Below are 18,499 nucleotides of genomic sequence, written 5' to 3' on the forward strand. Positions count from 1 at the left end.
TTAAAAAAGTGTTTCAGTTCATTGATATTTCTGGGATTCCTTGCATGAACAGCTCTCTTCAAGTCACGCCACAGCATCTCAATTGGGTTGAGGTATGGACTCTGACTTGGCATTTCCATAACAAGTTTTCTTCTGTTCAAGACATTCTGTTGATTTACTCTTGTGTTTCGGGTCATCACCCAACTTCTATTAAGCTTCAGATGACGGACCCCTCCAAACATAGCGTTGTGCATTTCTGCCATTCTGAGTTCAACTGTTGTCTCATCCATCCACAGAACGTTGTCCCAGAAGCATTGTGGAAAATCCAGGTGATCTTTTGCAAACTTCAGACGTGCAGCAATGTTTTTTTGGAGAGCAGTGGTTTCCTCCGTGGTGTCCTTCCCTTAACACAACCTCCTTTTCACCTCCTTCAGAATCACACACTGCGCTCTTGCAGTGATCTTTGCAGGACGCTCACTCCTAGGGAAAGTAGCAACAGCACTGAATTTCCTCCATTTGTAGATAATTCGTCTTACTCTGGACTGATGAACACCCAGGCCTTTAGAAATGCTTTTGTAGCCCTTTCCAGCTTTATGCATCTACAGTACAATTCTTCCAAGGTCCTCTGATATTTTTTTTGATCAGGGAATGGTTCAGATGAACAACTCTTTCTTGAGAAGAGCAGACTCTTATCAGTAAGAAACCTTTGTGTGCCTTTTTTATAGGGCAGGGCACCTCCAGCCCACACCTCCAATCTCATCTCATTGATTGGAACACCTGAGCTTAGCTTAGCTTTTGGAGAAGTCATTCGGCTAGAGGTTCACATACTTTTTCAAACCTAGACTGTGAATGTTTAAACAATGTGTTCAGTATTGACGAGAAGAAGTACAATTGTTTGTGTGTTATTAGTTTAAGCAGATTGTGTTTGTCTATTATTGTGACTTAATTGAAGATCAGACCACATTCTTATGAGTAATTAATGCAGAAATCCAGGTAATTCCAAAGTGTTCACAAACTTTCCCTTGCAACTGTATGCAGTTTATTCTTTTTAAATAACAGGGACGTTTTCTGACAGAAGGCCAAGCTGTGTCATTTGCTAAAGGTTAGCTGATTAGAAGCACTTATTAGATGGAGTTTAACAAGCTACTTTGCCTCTTCCCACTTCAATTCTACACCATGGGAGTGTATTTTCTACAGACAACTGGTGTTTTTGCACAGCAGGTTTGATGTCAAAGTTTTAATGTATCACATGTAAAAAAATAGTTTGTGCATTCTCTACAGAAATCTTAATATTATTTTTTTTTGCTTTAAAACCAGTTTCTCCTTTTACTGATAAAAACATGGGTTCCTTGAGTGTCTTTTTAATAAAACATTTTTGTCTGCAGTGCATGATTAAATTGACAGATTATCCAAGTCAAAATACTAACAACTCTAATAGAAAGACACTTCACGACACAAGCAAAATAGGAAATAATAGGAATCAAAACAATCTTATGTTATCTTCTGATTTAGAAAGTAATATAGATAGTATAGTATAACTGGCACAACTGGATATTCAATATTATGTTTAAATAATATAAATATCATTTGGTAATGCCAATTTTGAAAATTATTATGTATGGTACTCTGTATAAAAAGCAAAAAACTTTAGGATAGAAAGAGGAGGAATGTTTAGTACAAATATGCTTATATAGTTTTCACCTTATACCTAATATTTCATCATCTTATACACACTAGGGGGACTTATTAGCTTCTCAAAATTAACATGTACTGCCCTAATGTGCTGTAAAAACATTTCTGACTTTGTAAGCTTTAAAACTCTTCAGCTGCAGTGAAGCCGGCTGGTTTTATGATTTCTTGACAGTGCTGCGTGTGCAATTCTGCTCAGCCAACAATCTGTAATGTCTAAATAGCATTTTTTAAAGTAAATTAACTTAAAAGCACTCTGGGCTTTTATCCTAAAGAATTAATCATGTAATGCTTTTTTTTCAATCAAATCAAGCATTTGGCTTTCAGCAGTCTATAACGAGCACTTGGCCTTCAAGATAAGCGCACAATTTTCTGTTTTAGTTCTCAAGGGAACATGTGAGATAGCCTGTGTCATAAATAACTGCCGTAGTCGATGTTTTATTCATTTTTGACAGATTCTTCTTCTGCGGTAAGAAATAGAAACAGAAGATTAAACCTACAGAAGTGGTAAATTGATGTAGGACTGAAACAAAAACAGAAAAAAAAGAAAGCTGCTGTCAGGGAGTTCAGCTACGTTCACCCCCTCTGTCAATCTCAATTTGAATCTGTATGGTTCTATATGGTTATACATTTAGAATGGTTTTCTGCATATCTCTGTGGATAGTTTTTAAATCTCAGTGAACATGCAATACATACTGCATTTCTCTATATTCCTCTGCTGTATGGGTTGGGACATATAATGCTTAAATAAGAGGAGAAATTGTGTATGTATCTTCATTTTCCAAATTGGTTTAAAAGCCTGCTTCCCTGTGTGTGCCCTAGGTGTTCCTTTTGGCATTTGCGATTTACTTTTTGGCTCATGAAGGCATGGCGGTGAGGCGAGAGGGATGTCGCTACTTCACCCAGCCATGGAACATTGCTCAGTGGTGCACCATCGCCCTCTCTCTGTGCACTGTGGTCGTGCACCTAAGCCGCGTGTCCCTCGCTGACCGGCAGTGGGACGCCTTCCTCCAGCACCGGGAGGGCTTCACCGATTTCTACCAGTTCGCCTTCCAGAGCGCAGTCTTCACTGAACTGGCGGCTGTGCTGCTCTTTCTGCTGATTCTGAAGGTAAATCCTCACAAACCTCCCCAAGACCCAAGCAGATGAACGCGAAAGGCTTCTCCCTCTGCTGTGGGTAGTTACACTTCAGGTTTCTGTCCGTCCTAAGATTAGAGTAAAGGCAAATGAACATTGACATCACCAACTCTCCTCCTATGTGCCATTACTCTTGCGGAATACGTGACATGTATTAAAACATGCACGAAAAAGGTGACAATAATAGAGACCATACTTAATCATACCTTGATGTTTTCAACGATACGTTCACTGTTAGAGGAAAAAATTGTTATGCCACCAGTAACGAAGTCTCAAAATTATTGAATGAGCATCCAAGACACAGCTGAGTAAAGTTCTCCATAGACCAATCCACTTGGTTCTCTGCCTCAGTACCCAAAGCCAGTTATTTCCGGGTCAGAGATACTGCTTGACAGCTGGTCCTCCCGGCCCTCAGGTCTCTCACCAGCTGCGGTTCCTGAGGGAGTGGTCCATATTTGGGAAGACCCTGCGCCGCGCGGCCAAGGACCTGCTGGCAGTGACGGTGGCTCTCGTTCTCCTGCTCCTGGCCTACTCCCAGCTGGGCTACCTGGTAGGCCGGCTTTCACCTCTGTGACAGAGTATGGCAGCATAAACCCTAGGAAAGGGGAAGGGAATCCCAGAGGAATCGCTCCGTGGCTTGGTGAATGCGGCTGCCCACATTTCAAAGCAGTCTTTGGTTTCTGTCAAGAAATAGCCGGATGCGATCTTTGGATCAGTTAACTACAAACGTCTAAATAGGCAGCATGGCCTCCTCTTGTCTGTCTTTTCTTATTTATTAGTGATGGATAGCAGCCTACATTACAGGCCTGTAAAGCCTAAGCATAGGAATTTGAGAAAACCCAGATCTTTTTGTTAAATATTGAACTCAGCAGGATCAGCCTGGATGTTTTAGTCATTTCAAATGTAGTCCCGCTTTTGAGGGCTCGTTTCGAGAAATAACTTAGTCCAGGGATTTTGCAGAATGTCTCCTGATCATTTCCATTGAATGTGCCAGTCAGTGTGCCTGATGTTAGGGTATTTGAAAAGGCACATAGTCTTTTGGAGTTTCGTGACAACAGAAAATGGAACAGCGATTCAGTGAGTTTCTGTATCCTTGCTAAAGTATTTACCACTTTCCACTTTGCTGAATCACACATGAATACACTTTTCATGTGGGTGAAACTTCATTCACCTGTAATAGTGTCTAGCTTGAGCATTCAAGTAGTAAAAAAGGGAGTATTTTTACTACTTGAATGGGCAGCAGGGTGGTGCTGTGGTTAGCATTGCTGCTTTGTAGCTCTGCAGCCCTGGGTTCAATTCTAGACCTGGGGTGCTGTCTGTGTGGAGTTCGTATGTTCTCCCCATGTTTGTGTCGGTTTTTTCTGGGTGCTTCACACCAAAAAGCATAAGAGTCACCACTAATTGGAAACCTGTCTGCTTTTACTGTACCTACAGCCTCCAGTTTGCTTATAGATTTATAATAATGGCATTTATGATCACTAATTAAATGAACTATTCAGATTCAGTTTCAGTAAAATAAAAATGTATCTACATATAAAGAAGAAAAACGTATCACTACTCATGTGTCTCCTTTAGTGGCAGCTCAATACCTGCATTACTATTTATATCGTCTTTCTCAGCATGGTGACTGCAGCAGAATCATTTGCTCTTAGAAAATTGTAGCCATTTTCCAAGAACCAGAGAACACTTTATCTTTAAATGCTTCCAGAGAAATCTAATAAGTACCTTTTAAGCTGTTTTAAAAGTGCTCTCTTCACCTTGAACATTTTTAAATCTTAGTTTTTTTTGTTAAAGATCTATGTTGTAGTGTTTTGACTCTGTGGTCTTCAAAATGATTGGCAGCTCACCTGGCAGCTTTGCAGCTAAAAGGCATCTGTCCTCATCTTGTCTTCACAAAAAGGAAAAGAAAATGTAGCTGCGAGTATTCCACTATGTCATGGTTCCACTGGGCTCAGAAAAGAATGAATATGCCTTTGCAACACCATAATGATCTTAACATCCACCCATGTCTGAATATCATCTTAAAAAGTAATTCCCTGCATTATTTTACAATGTATCTCTACAGAAGCAAAGGAAAAATCATACACAGTTATACAGCCGAAGGGGATTAATTGGTTTCTTTTTTTTCTGAACACATTTATATAAATATTTCAGAAGTTGAGCTTCTGCTTCAAAGATCTGCACAGAATTAGGCTTGGCAAATGCATGTCCCAGGAAATTGGTGGCTTATTCTAAGTATTTTCAAAATGACCACTCAGGAAATCTGAAGGTTGCCTTTAGAGGATGGCGGAGCATAACAGTGAATTTAAGGAACACCAGAATGAATCAAGCAACAAGAATGGACAGTGCTCCCCGGAATAAACTCCATACTGCACAAGTACAGTCACACTACACTCGGATCTCGTGACAAAGTAAGGAGAGGCTTGATTGCAATACAGGGCTGTATTGAAAACTGAAACTGTAAAGAAACGGGAATTTGACAACGTTTAAATATTGAGCATTTTCAAACCTTGTGGAGAAAGAAAGAAAACTGCCTTCTTCTTGTTTTATTCCAGTCATGACACGGCTTCAGCTTCCAGCTTCACCAAGAAGGTGAACTAATGGCACGGCGTCCTCTCTCCCAGGGGAGAAATAGCGTGATTGGAGGATGAAAAGGCCGTGCATAACCCACACGGTTCTGCACCAGGTTTAACCTCCCCCTCCCCCCCTATCCCCCATCAGGTGTTCTCTTCTTCAGCGGAGGGCTACAGCAGCGTGGGCTCAGCCTTCCTCTCTCTTCTGGGCGTGCCGCAGGGGCTCCTGGCGCGGAGGCTGTCTCTGCCGCGGCCGTCCGCCCTCTCCCTGGCCTATCTCATCAGCTACGGGGTCATTCAGGGCTGGCTGGTGCTCCGCCTGTTCCCCGCCGCCCTGCTCAGGAGCTACGCGCTGGTGCGCTCTGAGCTGTACAGGCCCGCCTTCGAGCCGCAGGACTACGAGATGGTAGAGCTCTTCCTGAGGAGGCTGAAGGTGTGGATGGGGCTCAGCAAGACCAAAGAGGTTTGTCTTTCCGCCGGGGGGCACGGCGGGTTTCGAACAAAGCAGTGAAGGAAGGGGGGGACATGTCTTTTCACGCGAGCTCGAGCACAGATGTACTTGCCTCAGCCTTCTCTCACTTCTCTTTCCACTTGTCCTTTTTTGTCTTGGCTTTTGATCTCCTTCTCATTCGTACTGCAGGTTTTGTTTGGTGCTCATGTTCTTGCAACGGGGATGAGAGAGAGGGTTAATTATGGCTGTCTTCTTGCCTTCCAGTCGTCTTCGCTTGCCCACTCCCTCGGGTTCACTCCTCATGTGGGCTCGGGGCTCCCTGCGTATCCCCCTGATCCCCAGAGCGCGCCCTTTCCTTCTGTCTCCCCAGTTCCGTCACAAAGTGCGCTTCGAGGGCATGGACCCCCTGCCGTCCCGCTGCTCCAGCGACTCCAAGTCCCTGTGCCCCCTGCCGACCCCAGACACGGCGTCGGACACGTCCTCGCGCCCCTCCTCCTCCAGCCCCTGCGGCCCGGCGGAGGCCCTGGGCCCGGGCCCGCCCCGGGAGAGAGCCGAGGCCGAGGCCACCCTCCGCCGCCTCCCGCCGGTGTTCGACGCCCTGCTCCTGCAGCTGGACCGCGTCAACAAGGTCACGGAGGACCTCTACCAGACGGAGTGCCGCCTGGAGCGGGCGCAGAGGCGGCTCAACCGCAGCAAGTGCCTGCAGGTGACGGAGGCCCTGCTCAGCAAGTACTGCCTGGCCAACAGGAGCGCCTCTGCCGGCAGAGGCCAGGCAGGCAGCGGCGGGCAGAAGCCCCCCGAGCGCCGAGCCAGGTCGCCGGTCGCGCGCCCCGGCCCGCACAACCGGGAGTCCGCCTGCGACGCGGACGCAGCGATCCCCTCCAGTTTATTCCGGCACCCCGCCCACACAACCACCATCCCCACCAAGAAACGGAAACCCCCCCCCATGAAAAACAAGGTGCACCCCAACACGGATGTGCACGTGACCGGTCACCCAAAAATGGAGGCTCTTTCCCGGCAGGGCAGCCAGCTGTGAACGTCGCTGACGGCCGAGGGGGGTGGCGAAGGCTTCTTAAGTGGGAGGTTTTGAGAAGGTTACTCGAGCGTCATTGGGATAACCTCATTGGCACAGATTTTATTTAAAAAGTCAATCTTGTAACCAGGCTGCAGTAGCTGAAATTGCCTCAGGTTTGTACCGAAGTGACGCCCTGCTGGGACTTCTCGGAAATGACCCCGGAAATGGACAGATTGAACGCGGCGGCGTGCTCTTTACCCTGTCGTTGTGTGCCCCAGTGAGAAAACAACAACAAAAATCATAATGGGAAGGCTCAGCAGGGCGGTCACTTCTGGTGCAGACCTGCTGGGAATCGTCAGTGGTACTGCAAGAAAATATTCTGATGAGCTGATGAGCCGCAATCCCTTTCCCTCTTAAAAGAGAGAGCAGCTCTGATGAGGAAGCGCCGTGTTATCTCGTGAAAATTCTTGTGTTTTTAAGAAAGAAAGTCACAAAAGAAGCTACAACCTGCCCTTGAGGCCTGGCGGGAGCCTACCAACAAAGTGAGGGTGATAGTGGCGTCAGGTCATGTCATGACTGTTTCCCATACAGCTCTTCACTGCAGGACTTCCATTCTGATTACTGTCCAGTTCTGCTTTAGAATCCTATTAGATCTCTTCACCACAAGAAAAGAATCAGAAGCTCTGAACAGTCCATGAATGTTCTGATGTCTTTGAACAGCGGTTGTGGGGACCTTAGAGAATTATATGGTACACAGTGAGGATTTCAAGATGGTGCGGGTCGCCACTTTTATTCCAAAGACCCTGGAGGTCTGCGTGAAAACGACAAAGCATCGGTTGTGCTTTTAAAAAGAAAAATATTAATTGAAAATGAATGGACTGCAAAATTAACAAAATACTTGCTTGGTGTACAATTCTGTTCAACACGTTGCTTTAAAAGAAAACTATTGGTGATTATTTTTCTTTTTTTATAAAAAAAAACTGGTGTAAGGTCATTGTTCTGTTTCAGAGCAGTCTTGAGTTTTTGTATTTACATGTATTTTCAGATCAAGGTTGCAGAAATCCAATGGCCTGGAGCACTGCAGAAGGTATAGATGATAATTGTGCTATCAGTCCCCCCTCCCAACTTTCACTGAATTCTTAGCGAGCCAGGAATCAAGTCCATACAGCAAAGATAAATCGGAGGTAAAAAAGAAAGACATTGATAATGTATATATAATAATCAAGTGTTATGGATGTTTATCCCTTATTATTGTCTCAGGTTGTTATATTAAACACAGGGGTGTCCAATTCCCAGCATGCAAAGGCTGTAGGATCTTCAGATGCTCTTCCCAACTTAACGACATTAATTCAGATTTTCAAACACAATTTCAACAGGCTTTATTGGCGCGACTCATCGATTTAATCTTGCGAGTGGAATAGCGGTTAGCTGGACGGGTACAACAGAAAACATGGCATAAGTTCGCTAAGGAATCCCAGAGTTGCTGAATTGGAGGCCAAGCAGGGCCTAACTGTTTAACGAAGTTAGAGTAACAGGACGTGTTTGGCATTTTCAAAATATAATTTACTGCTTCAGCCAACAGGAGCTCGTGTGGATTAAACATCTGAAGAATCTGAACTGGGTCAACTGAACATGGTTCCACTGCACTATATACAGTACATACAGTTGTTTCAGAGCCTACATTGTCTCTATTTTGGGGTTTTCAGTTTCATTGCAAGCCCACTGCTGCGTGGAGACGACTCATGTCATTGAAAGCCCCAGTGAAAAACCTGGGAGGGGGGAGGGGTATACATTGTGTTGCTTAATGGTTCAAAACTAATTTAAAAGCACTTTTAGTAATATATTTTAAAATAATAAGCTTCTTACAGTTACTATCGGATGTAGCTGCACAGATACGTTCCATTACTATTGCCAAAGCTTGCTAAGCATTTAATAGCACCAAGGAAGGATTATAATATTGTTATTTTAACTTAATTGTTGTCATTTTAATTGGTGTACCTAGCACTTTACTTTTAAAGGATGCTATTATAAGATGGCATATTTAATTATTTTTTTAAAATCTATATTTGCAAGGTTCCTTTATAGAATACTATAGGTGATGTGCTTTAGGGTGTTGAAATGTTACACAGTCCTGTTCTTTTCTTTCCTTACTGGACAGCTTTTCTACCACATTTAGTTTACTGTCACTTTTCTCAGGGATCCCAAAACAGGAGTTACTTTTAATTCGGCTCAACCTTATCGTGGTACAGGTCACATCTGTAGTGTCTAAAGCCAAAGGCAGTTTTCGTACGCTGTGTTGGGTGTTTTAAGCATACTGTATTTATCAGAAGGGCTTTGCAAGAGTAGCATTATGATGTCGGGAAGGACCATAAATATCTTACTGGAGGCGAAGTTGTTAATCTCTGAACAAATAGGGCTTGAAAGTAGAGGGCCAGATCTATAGAATAATAACTGATAATCAGTAAAGGTCTAATGTGGTGAATCACATGAAAATCTGGCAAGTGCATTGATTTTTGTCAACATTATTCAGAGACTATGAGGTCCTTAGTGACTTTAACTTCTTAATCACTGGAAAACACATTTTAGAGCATTCCAGAAAAGCAAATCAATATTTTACTATATGTATTACTGCACTTAAATATGAGGTTTAAAAGAAGAGCTGTGCTTTTGAGGTCCTCTGTTACTATGGAAATCTCAACATTGAAGGACAGCGCTGTTCTATACAGTACAGTACGCCCAATTTCCAACTGGCCAACTCCCCTGCAGAAAGTCATTGAAGATTAGACTGGAGGAAATGGTTCTGGCAGGTGTGAACTTTTGACAGTAGCAGTAGGTCAGATTGTTTTGGTTGTTTTTATGTTGGTCGTTTTCGTGCTGCTTACACTACTGGTTCTTAGCACTTAATGTACGAATTTAAGATCGGGTTAAAAAAATAATACAAAGTGACGGGCTCAAGGCCATTTAATGTGGGACTAGTAATGTGGGAACAGAAAGGGTCTTCAGTGTTTTACCAGTGTCTTAATACTTCAGAAATTATTGATCTTGAAGAGTTCAGTGCAAGTACTTGGTACCTGAATAGAAAAACAACATATACAACAGTTATCACAGTTCAGTTTAACAATCATTTTTTATTTATGGCCAGTTATTATTGTTAATAGTTCAGTATAATTTCTCAGGGCAGGTGTGTTCCTCCTTTTTCTGTAGCTGGTTTTCATTAGTCATGAAGACATATTTCTTTTATGCTTAATGAAACAGAACTTATTACATGGAACACAGCACACAGAATCCCTTACAGGACTAAATTTTATGACATTCAGGTAATGTGAATAGCATTTGCACTGAACGCTTCGTTTTTTTTAATAAAAAAAGGTGATTTGCAGTAATAAGCAGGACTTAAAACTCCAATGATTTAAAGAATGTAGATGTCAATACATTTGTACCTAAGAACCCTATAATGAATTATAGCCATACTCCTTAAGAAGCATGCTTTACAATTTAAACACTAGTATTCAAATTTGTATTTCAGAATTACAGTATATACAATCGGCAATTGTCATTAAGCTCGACTGTTTTTTCAATGTATATATGTACATATTTTTGACTCCCGCTGTAAATATTTTATTGTTCCATACATTGGCTACAGTACAGTCAGAGCACTGAGTATGCAAAACCATTGAAACCAATTTTAGATTTGTACTGAGGAAAGAAGATTTAGGTATTTACATCAATGTATTTCAGGAAAAGAGGTTTTGTTTTTGACAAAATGTATGTGTAAAAGAAACAGCATTCTCTCAAAGTACAGTAAGGGACAAGGTTCAGGGGGAAAATTATTCAAAGTTTTTGGCACAGAATCGGCATTTAGTTAAACAATTAGACTGCATTTTTGTACTTGGAAAAGCATCTATTCTATAAATCATATGTACTTAAGTGCAAATCGATGACTGAAACTCTTTTAGGTGTCTTCTGCTTAATTGTTAATTATCCGCACAGTTGTTAAATAGTACATTAATCTCCATTTGTTGTAATTAAATAGAGGCATTACAGGGAATGTTGAATATGCTGAATGTGTCAAATCTATTGGTGTAAGTTAACTTTGCTCTGGGGCTAATATGGTGCATCATTTGTTAAACAGTGTAACACATCTTGCGTTATTTTTATAGAGTTACAGCAGCTAGGAGAAATTTGCAACAAGTATCTGATTATCTGTTAGCAAAAGATAACAGCTTTGTATATACATGTAACATTATGTAAACCTATTTCTGACTATTACATTTTCCTGTACACAAATGTTAATACTGTAGTTGCAAAAAAGCCAGCATACCTATTTGGAAAACAGCAGGGCTGTTACTAAAAGCTTTTCAATATGGTTTGTCCCTCGAATTTGCCAGGGTACATTATTATTGCTCGGCAGGCACAATATTAATATAATTGCATCTCTTCTTTTTCTCCTTCTGTAATCTTCTGTCCCAGTTTTGTCATTAAAGGTCTTTGAAGTATTTTATTTTTTAGACGGCGGCAATTTGCACATCGGAGGGGAGTAGGATTTAGAAGGCAAGACCCTGCTGCATCTGAGATTTGAAAGAGGGGAATTTATGGCCATGGCGTGTTCTTTGGGGCTCACCAAAAGTGTTAATAACGATAAATTGGAGTTAGAGTGGTTTGCAAAGGAGGTTGTTTGCCCTTGGCCAGATTTGTCTTGGTGCCACCATAGCGTGTTCTGAAAGTGTCCTGGATCACAAGCTTCAGTCTCCACCTGATGCGCCTGTTTCACAGGGGTCTAGGATTGCTGGGCACATACTGTACTGTACAGGTGCCTACCCACCCGCCTCCTCTGTGTTCATGCACCTGAAGGGGGCGCCAGGCCTGTGAGCCTTTTAATTTTTGCTTTCTGTTTCAGAGAGAGCAAACACAAAGACAACATTTGACCTACTTCGTAGGTCTCGGGGTTAAACAGGAAAGCAGGTGGTGCATATCAGGTAGTCAAACTACAACAGGCAACAAATAGCATATGAAATTCATATAGTCAAAACTAAGAATTGCCCCATGGAAAGATCAGTTTGCAATACGGTTATTTCTGTATCACCAGCATAAACGAGTTTGTGTAAAGACGCTTATACAAGTAATAAGGACCTGCTTGGGAAGCAGGAAAACTGTTTATACAGTTCTGTATTCATGGTGCCAAAGCTTGTTCAGGAGCTGAGTGATGTTTTTTTTTTTAATGATGCTGTTGTGAAATGTTTTTTTGTTGTTGTTTTGTTTGCTTGCTGTAGCACTTCCCATGCTTTGCACTTGACAAAGTCCAAGTTCTGATGGCTGATCTCTGGGTATTGTGTACGACAAGAAATACAAAATAAATGCCTACTTAGTCTTTCTACAAAACTGACTCTGCCTCGCGTGTCATCCTTTTCACCGGGTTCCTTGACTTTGCTGTAGCTGTAGTAGGCATGCTTGAAAAAGAGTACAGGAAATGGGATGTGAATCAGAACTGTACCGAGGGAGCCTTCAGGAACACCTCTGGATTGTATTTACTTGACCACCTAACATGTTTTTAAAAAATTGGAATCCCCAAAGATTCACACTCTACGTGTCAGGTACCCACGGCACACACAGACATGCTGTTCATAAATCACTCAGCAGCCAGATCACTTCTCATTTGACAAGATGTAAAATCACTGGGAGTAGGTGGGTGTCTTTCACAATCACTACTTGGCATCCAGCAAGCTGCAGGAAAGCTGAGAGTGCCCCTAACTTTAGCGCTTCATCCAGTTGAGGGTCGCAAGAGAGCCGAAGCCTATCCTGGTAAGCAATGGGCGCAAGTCGGGGTACACCCTTGCACTCACAGACAAACAAAGAAGCTTTGTGAAGTTGCCCCCACCCCTACAAACGGTGAAACCCACTGCACTCGTTAGTGCTGCGTTTGTGTCGGTTTGTGACGTTGAACGTACAGTAGCTTCCCAGCTGCTTCTGTACCAGAAATACAGCGAATATATTCTCGGGTAATTACGTTTCCATATACGGCGACTTCGACCGCTAGTCACCCCGTGTGGAAAGGTCAAGCACTCCATTGCTGCTGCAAGGATAGGTATGTCTGCAAGTTTGTTTCTCTGTTTGCCCGGAGGGTAAATTGAATTTGCATTTGATACCGGTATTTTCTCTGCGTTTGCATGAACGGAACAATTAAGCTTGTCTCCAAACCCATACCGTAATCACAAGAACTGCGGGCTTAGCCTTAAAAAACGAACATTAGCCAATAGTTACATCTTCTTTAAAAAGGCTATAACCAGCGCATCTTAATGCTTCGTTGCTGTGTCATTTTTTGGTAAACAGACAAAGTAATTAGTTTCTCATTGTGCCCGTTTTAAAATATGCAAATGAAGGGACGTTTAAAGATTGGAAACGTGAAAAGGGACCAAGAAATGTTTTTTAAGGGGCACTATGTACTCCTGTAAGTTGACCTAGGACTTTCATAACACATCTGCAAAACAACATTGGAAGGTCTTGCTGTCTCAGAAATACAGACCTCTGAAATATTTAAAAATATTTGTATTTTTACATGAAATTATTGAACATACTTCTAAGTTTAAAAAAATGTCATCGTCCGTGTCTTTTTATTGATGGAGTAACCTTACTGGAACTTTAATTTAAACATTTGTTTTCAATTCTGAATACTTAATTCATCCCCAGGGATTCAGATCATGAATAGTGAAAGATTAGAAATAAGCGTCAAACGTGCGCCAGAAACAGTGTTTCAGAATTCCAGTCTTTTTTTTTTAGATTTAGAGTTTAGATCAAGCAGCAAGAATTATACTGCTAGTGTTTGATAGTCAGTCTCACCTGTGATTCCTGTACTGTACGTCGCTCATTGACAGTGGTTCCCCAAACCTTTTCACTGTAGAACCTGTGTATCGGTGTACAGTATAACACGATATTGAATTTTAATGACTTTTTAAATTAATCAAAATGAATGTGCATCTCTCTCTTAGAAATATAAAATATACAACTCCTAAATACCTTCCACTAGTTCTTTGCCAGCCGACTGATACTCAAAGACATTGTCGCCTCTTTTCATTTGACTACCTTTTGACTTTTACAGTATATTAAATAATAGCTTTTCTAATACTAATAATAAGGAGCGAAGTGATGCTCCATTGATTGCAAAACTAGTTATTAATCCTGATCATTTCTGTTTTCTTTGCATACACTGGTTGACATTCTATTTACAAGCATCGCTTTTGATTATCAAATATTTAATCTTCTATGTGGAACCTTGTCGAATGCCCATGGAAATCTACACCTACTGGTATAAAGGAACTAAAGAGATACTCTGTTCAGACATCAGCTGGGGTGCAAAGCATTTAGACCAATTTAATCGTTATATACTGTACTTTTTGTTTGACAAAAAGGTGTCTTTAGAATCATTTCAGACATTTTGTTTTAAAAAATACAAACATCAACACTTAACCTCTCAGACTTCAAGCCTGACACAAGACATACAGACTCCCCCAAGTCTACTGCATATTTTGATACTTTATTTTTTACTGTCAATTGAAAAGATGAACAAGTCAGGTCCAGTCGCAAAAAAATGCTAGAAAAGTGCATTACAAGGGCGTCTCGGTAGCATTAATTTAATGCTTGATTAGCGAGCAAACAGTGGAAACCGCCTCGTTTCGGAACAGTGACTTGGCTTTAGGCTGAATAAGAGATGTACATGGCCGGTATTCTGTATGGCCGGCCTGGTGGCTCCGCGGGCATAACCATCGGACACTTCTAAAGTTCAGAGAGCAGATCGACTCCCGGAGAGTCTTGAGTTGAAGTCGAGCCCCGAGCCTCCCCGTCAGTCTGAGATCTAAGCCCCGGGTGAAGCTCTCGTGCTGTCGGGGTGAGTTTGTAAAGTGGCTGTTCTCTACCACGCCGGCCGTTTTGGGGGGCTCCATTTTCGGGGCCTTCCAAAACAGGGCAAATGGGGGGTTTAAGTCCTTTATAAATGCATAGATCGGAATTCAATTCTAAAAAGCAGCCCCTTATACCACTGAGACACCTTCAGGACAGGCGTGGCACTAGCAGTGAAAAAGAGGTGCAGTCCTAACTAGGAGCGACAGGGGTCTCTCTCCAGCACATTTCTCTCGATTCGACCAGCTGGCCGCAAGCTAAACGAACAGACTCGTAGAGGAATGTCACTGAATTTGGTTCTCTGAAAATTCTTAGCCGTTATATACTTTATGTATGATTTGGTGAGTTAAAGTTTCATTTTATCTTCAGTACCGTGAGTGCTGAGCCCTTGTAACTGAGTGCACAGCTGTCATTCAGGAGCCGAGCCCGCCCCCAGAGTGACCTTCCTCAGCGGACACGCCCCGTCCACCTGTTCCACAGGTGCGCCCGGCAAGATGGCGGCGGGGCGAGTTTCTGCGGCGTGAGGTGCGTTTGCGTTTTATTTCAAATTTTCTTATTTTAAATTGAAAAAAACAAATTTCACTTTGAGGAAAGCTATACAAAAATGTATTGTTGTTCCAACTTTTGTTAATTGCGTTTGTTCTTGTTTAATTTGTGTTTTAGGACGCCGAAATGAGTCTTCTGTCCGTTTGAGCGTGCTCTCGAAGTTTTAAAAGTCTGCATTCAGCGTTCTTGTACTACCTTTCATGTAAGTATGTTTTGTAAGATAAGGTCTGTTTCTTTTAACAAAAAAAGGCTGTAGTTTATCTTCAAACATTTACTTCCTAAAGCGAATAGCTGTGTATTCTCTCCTTTTCGGATTCGGATGTAATAACGCTTTCTGCTCCGAAATGATCAAATATTGCAAAGATGACATTTACAAATTCGTATGTTTTTTTATTTCTCCAGGCGACAAAAGCATTTCAAGAACGGACCTCCGGCTATGAAAGTGTTTTTTTTTCCAAGGTACGTTTTATTCCTACCTTCCGCTATACTTTTTAATGTTATACTTGTGTAACTCGATAAAACACGTGCTGACTAGTACTATGTGACTTCTTTTCGTTTCATTGTGCTTTTCTTGAAAAGAAAAAGAAACTCGAAACGCTGGTTCTTTTATTCATTTATTAAATCCATTGGGTAAAGATGGATAATACAAACATTTGCACGATGCTTTTCAAGGCGGGGACTTAAATCTAATATGGTACACGCCATAACTGGTACTTAAATTTATAAAGTAACATTTCAAAAATGAATTTTCTATGTGGCTGAATGTGTTCTCTAAATCCTGGAGTAGTGGGACTGGGGTGTATCTGTGATTTCTCTTGAAGTTTCCTATTGCTTTTTTAGACAATTTGACTTGAGCGTGTTTGTGTATTTCTTTATTGGGGCAACTTATTTAAATCGTTGAGACTTCGGAACGTCAAGTGATTCGATTCTCCTAATCCGATATCTTAACTTGATCCTTTTTCCTTTTGCCTTCAGTTCTGCGGCTCCTGGTTCTCTGCGCTCCACAGGTGCGCCCGGCAAGATGGCGGCGGGGCGAGTTTCTGCGGCGTGAGGTGCGTTTGCGTTTTATTTCTAATTTTCTTATTTTAAGTGCAAAAAATCAAATTTCACTTTGAGGACAGTTAGACAAAAATGTATTGTCGTTGCAAATTTTGTTAATTGCGTTTGTTTCTCTTTAATTTGTGTTTTAGGACGCCGAAATGAGTCTTCTGTCCGTTTGAGCGTGCTCTCGAAGTTTTAAAAGTCTGCATTCAGCGTTTTTATACTGCCTTTCATGAAGTATGTTTTATTTAAGATATGGTATCTCTAACTTCGTTTCCTTTAACGAAAAAAGGCTGTAATTTATTTTCAAACATTTGCTGTATAAAGTCAGTAGCTATGTAATCTCTGCTGTTCGGATTCGGGCTATAATAACGCTTACCGCTCAGAAATGATAAAATGTTGTAAAGATGAATTTGACTAATTCGTAAGTTTTTCTTTATTTCTCCAGGTAACAAAAGGATTTCAAGAACGGATCTCCACTTATGAAAGTGTTTTTTCCAAGGTAAGTTCTGTTCCTACCTTCCGCTACACTATTTGTGTGACTCGATAAAACAACACGTATTTCCTAGCATTTTAACAAAAGAACAGTTTTAAACTAACTTGATAACTTTTTTTCGTTTCATTGTGCTTTTGTGGAGTAAACTCTAAGGTGCTGGTTCTTTTTTATGATACTTTTATTCATCTTTTTACTTCATTAGGTAAAGATGGAAAATACCAACACATTTTATCAATGGTTTTTAAAGCAGAGTTTATTTGAATATTATACACGCTGTAAGTGTATCTGGTCTTGTATTTACAAGTAGCTTTGGATTTCTATGTGACCGAACGTATTTTCTAAATATTGGAGTAGTGGGACTGAGATGTATTGGTGATTTCCCATGGTTTATTGTTCAATTTGAGTGTTTTTATATATCTTTACTCCTGCATTTTATTTAAACAGTTAATAGACTTCAGAACGTCAAGTGAATCGATTCTGCAAGTCCGATATCTTGTTAACTTGATCCTTTTTCTTTTGCCTTCAGTTCTGCGGCTCCTGGTTCTCTGCGCTCCGACGATCTCCTTTCCAGCTCCACTCCAGCAACGCGACGAGCGTTGGCAAGTTCTTCTCGACAATGTGTGCTTTTCCTTGAATTTTATTTTGATACCCGTGGCTTGATCTGTAGTGTACCCTTTATGTACCGATTTATCTTGTTCTTAACCTGCATGTTTGCTGTTGACTGCTGCTATTGGATGTGCTGCGGCTCCTGGTTCTCTGCACTCCGACGATCTCCGGCAATTTATTCTTGACGATGTGTGCTTTTTGTTACATTTGATTTTTGTTACCAGTGGCTTGATCTGTAATGTCCCGATTCAGTGCTGTATTTTATTCTTGACCTGCATGTTTTCTGTTGACTGCTGCTATTGTATGTGCTGCGGCTCCTGGTTCTCTGCACTCCGACGATCTCCGGCAATTTTTTCTTGACAATGTGTGCTTTTTGTTACATTTGATTTTTGTTACCAGTGGCTTGATCTGTAATGTCCCGATTCAGTGCTGTATTTTATTCTTGACCTGCATGTTTTCTGATGACTGCTGCTATTGTATGTGCTGTGAATTCTGCAATAAAAACTCTCATTTCATTGTCTGCATTGTCCTGTATTTTCGAAGGTGCGAAGGGTTGTCTTGCAGTGTGCGCCACGCACCGCACTACTTTGACTTGGAAAAGTGCGAAGACTCCCGCCTTTTTAGATGGTCTGTGGGGGGAAAGGGTCCCTAGGAGGGAGCGTGGGTATAGCCCTGGGGGGAGGAGAACTGAGGATAGCTCTAGCCAAGCCCCCTCACTCCCAGCAAGAGGGGAAGGCAAGCTGGAGATGGCCTCGGCCCGAGAGAGAGGAGGCACCCAGGGCGGACTCAGCCTATCAGTCACAGCTTGCAACTGACAGCTTTCTAAGTCCACACCCCAGGAGACCTGCCTCTCTGCAGGGACCAAAGCCACCACCAGCCTGCCATCCTCTCCTGCCGGGAGCGAGTGGGCTTGGCTAGAGCTGCGGTCAATCAGCCAGCCCCCGCCTACCCCTCTCCAATGAGGGTGGTGGGCGAGGCTCGGCTTGATTGCTACCACACCCCGAAGAAGACCCCAGATACTAAGTTTTTTGGCGGGAAAATCTGGACACGCTTAAAAAGGGGGTAGCCTTTGACCT

At 42.0% G+C, this 18,499-nt stretch overlaps 1 protein-coding gene and 1 long non-coding RNA gene across 2 annotated transcripts in view; both read left to right on the forward strand.

Moving 5' to 3' along the window:
• Positions 1-12,223, forward strand: part of pkd1a (polycystic kidney disease 1a) — a 108,227-nt gene extending 96,004 nt beyond the window's left edge. The window contains exons 44-47 of the mRNA XM_088936886.1: positions 2,491-2,778; positions 3,221-3,355; positions 5,527-5,841; positions 6,200-12,223. Of these exons, the coding sequence (XP_088793012.1) occupies positions 2,491-2,778; positions 3,221-3,355; positions 5,527-5,841; positions 6,200-6,865 (1,404 nt within the window). The 3' untranslated portion in view covers positions 6,866-12,223. The remainder of the gene's footprint in view (positions 1-2,490; positions 2,779-3,220; positions 3,356-5,526; positions 5,842-6,199) is intronic.
• Positions 12,224-15,682: 3,459 nt separating this feature from the next.
• Positions 15,683-17,943, forward strand: LOC148818716 (uncharacterized). The gene is made up of 5 exons (XR_016094420.1): positions 15,683-15,739; positions 16,256-16,332; positions 16,471-16,558; positions 16,770-16,823; positions 17,344-17,943. It is a non-coding gene; the product is annotated as an uncharacterized LOC148818716 (long non-coding RNA).
• Positions 17,944-18,499: the final 556 nt, after the last annotated feature.

Source organism: Atractosteus spatula, chromosome 18 (assembly GCF_055471065.1).
Source record: "Atractosteus spatula isolate fAtrSpa1 chromosome 18, fAtrSpa1.hap1, whole genome shotgun sequence".
In the NCBI taxonomy this organism is placed as follows: domain Eukaryota; kingdom Metazoa; phylum Chordata; class Actinopteri; order Semionotiformes; family Lepisosteidae; genus Atractosteus; species Atractosteus spatula.